The 2536-nt window shown below is 51.8% G+C and overlaps 1 protein-coding gene across 1 annotated transcript in view; it reads right to left on the bottom strand.

The window, feature by feature from the left end:
* Positions 1 to 212: 212 nt before the first annotated feature.
* The window catches only part of WNT3A (Wnt family member 3A), a 71422-nt gene continuing 69098 nt past the window's right edge, over positions 213 to 2536 (bottom strand). Inside the window, exon 4 of the mRNA XM_004696879.2 lies at positions 213 to 692. Within this exon, the coding sequence (XP_004696936.1) occupies positions 213 to 692 (480 nt within the window). The remainder of the gene's footprint in view (positions 693 to 2536) is intronic.

Raw genomic sequence — 2536 nt, forward strand, 5'->3', positions numbered from 1 at the left:
GTGACTTCAGCCCTGGAGCCCCACCCAGCCAGAATTGGGCCACGCCCACCTGGATCCCCGCCCTTCCCAGAGCGCCTCCGACCTGGAGACTCACTTCCAGAGCCTCACCCCCTCCAGGTACTCCGCCCTTTCCCGCAGCCCCGCCCCACCCTCGCCCCTCCGGCGCGGGGCGGAGCTCCGGGCTGCGGGCCCCCAGGCTGCCCGCCTGGGCCCTACTTGCAGGTGTGCACGTCGTAGACGCGTGCGCACTCCTGGCAACTGACGTAGCAGCACCAGTGGAAGAGGCAGTGGCACTTCTCCTTGCGCCTCTCGGTGCGCGTGTTGTGGCCACGGCCGCAGCACAGCAGGTCGCAGCCGTCGATGCCGTGGGAGCTCACGTTGCACGTGCGGTCGCGGGTGCCGAAGGAGCCCGTCTCGGGGTTGGGCTCGCAGAAATTGGGGGAGGTCTCGTAGTAGACCAGGTCGTGTTCCGTGGGCACCTTGAAATAGTTGTAGCGTGGCCGAAGGGTCTCCACCCAGCCGCGAGACTCGCGGTGCTTCTCCACCACCATCTCGGAGGCGCTGTCGTACTTGTCCTTGAGGAAGTCACCTATGGCGCGGAAGTCAGGCTGCGACCACCAGCAGGTCTTCACCTCGCAGCTGCCAGACAGCCCGTGGCACTTGCACTTGAGTTGCATGTGGCTGGCGATGGCCTGGAAGAACGCACAGCGTCAGCAGGCCACCTGCACTGCCCGTGCCTCTGTGCAGGCCCCAGTTCCACTTGATCTCGCCCTCTGTCTACCTGCCTCAGGTTGGGCCTGTCCTTCACTATCTGGAACCCCGTGGGCAGAGGTGGTGCCCTTTTCCTCTGGCGCTTCATGTTCCTCGGGGGTCGCCTCACTCGAGCCCAGATCTCCAATGGGAGGGCAGGAGCTTATAGACAACTATCTGCGGTTTCTTTGCCCTGTGCTGAGCCTGGTTCTAGTAGTGTCTGGTGATTGAGTGAAAGGAAGAACTCTGATCCATCATAAGGCCCAAGAATATTGCTGGATAGAAGGAGAATGTATATGGAGGAGGGCTGAAAATGCTGTGCAGGGTTTGAGATGGTGACCCAGGTTGGCCAATGGAAATGGTTTGAGCAAGGCACCTTCAGGGCCCAGGAGCCCTTCTGTTTCCCTGGAATGTTGGGGGTGGGAAGAGGAGACTGAGCCAGCCAGGGGAGATGAGCCTGCTAGGAGCACCTCAGGGACTGCTGGTGACCAGACTGGAAGAACCTGGTTGAGGAGTACCTGTGACTTCCTTTATTTCCTCCTGTTGGCATTCAGGAAGGGCAGAGTCTCTTCCTTTGTCTGGAAGAAGGGGTGAGGGTGGGGGAGGGTAGAGAGGGGCCTGTGACATTATCAGTGGGTTTAGTATTACGTGTCCGCTATGTGTCAGAGTGCCCACTAGGGCAGCCACTGGCACACATGAACACCTGAAACGTGGCTAGTTCAAGCTAAGATGGGCTGCAAGTACAAACTGCACACTGGATTGCCAAGGCTTAATATTTTTTAAAAAAAGAAAGAATACATCTTGTTCATAATTTGCATAATGGCTACATTATTGAAATGATAGATTTGCATATATTGGGCTAAATAAAATCTAGTATTGAACTACCTAAAAAGCCAAACTCACCGCCATCGAGTAGATGCCAACTCATAGTGACCCTAGAGGACAGGGTAGAACTGCCCCTGTGAGTTTCTGAGACTGACTCTTTACGGGAGTAGAAAGCCCTTTCTTCCGAGAAGCAGGTGGTGATTTTGAACTGCTGATCCTGTGGGTCATAGCCTGCCTTGTAACCACTATGCCACCAGAGGGCCTATTGAACTAAAGAAAATAGAAATTACATAGACAGCTCCCGCTATTTTTCTACTGAACAGTGTTGGCTACGGTTTCTACTAGTTATTACTAGTTATTCATTATTAGTTATTAGGTCCAGATTCTGTGCTCACCAAGGCCCCTCTCTCTGCTGTTTCTTGAACCCCTTAATTCACCTATATTGGCCTTTTCTCATGAATATCTGTAAAGTACACCCCCATTGTGACTAATCTCTATGTGACCAGGCTTCTCCAAAGAGGAGCTACCATTTCTCATCTGCCTTCTTCAACATCTTTTGATCATAGTGATCTATAAGGGTGCATCTACCAAGAGCACTCCTGACACCCAAGCAACCCCTTGCAACTCTTAGAACTCTGATAATGTGCTTGTTTTCTGCGTCTTCATTTTTTAATGGTAGGCAGTGCCAATTCACTTCTCACCAAGGAAGATGGGAATTTAATGCTCTTCCACCATCCTACCACTTTGATGCATACGATCCCATTCCCTCAATTCTGCCCTAAAAACTATAGCATTGTTTCTGTTATATCAATAGTCGGTCTTGACAATATGGGAATTTTAAAATTTCTTACTCAGCCGGGCCCTGTGATAGATTGTTATTATAGCTCCTTTGTTACACACTTTTTATTTGTACTGTTTGTAATGTACCTATCACTGTTTCATAAGCAAACTTTTTTTTTTT

The sequence above is a fragment of the Echinops telfairi genome, unplaced genomic scaffold (assembly GCF_000313985.2).
Source record: "Echinops telfairi isolate 266 unplaced genomic scaffold, ASM31398v2 ScPeMD7_7469;HRSCAF=8507_0, whole genome shotgun sequence".
Lineage (NCBI taxonomy): Eukaryota > Metazoa > Chordata > Mammalia > Afrosoricida > Tenrecidae > Echinops > Echinops telfairi.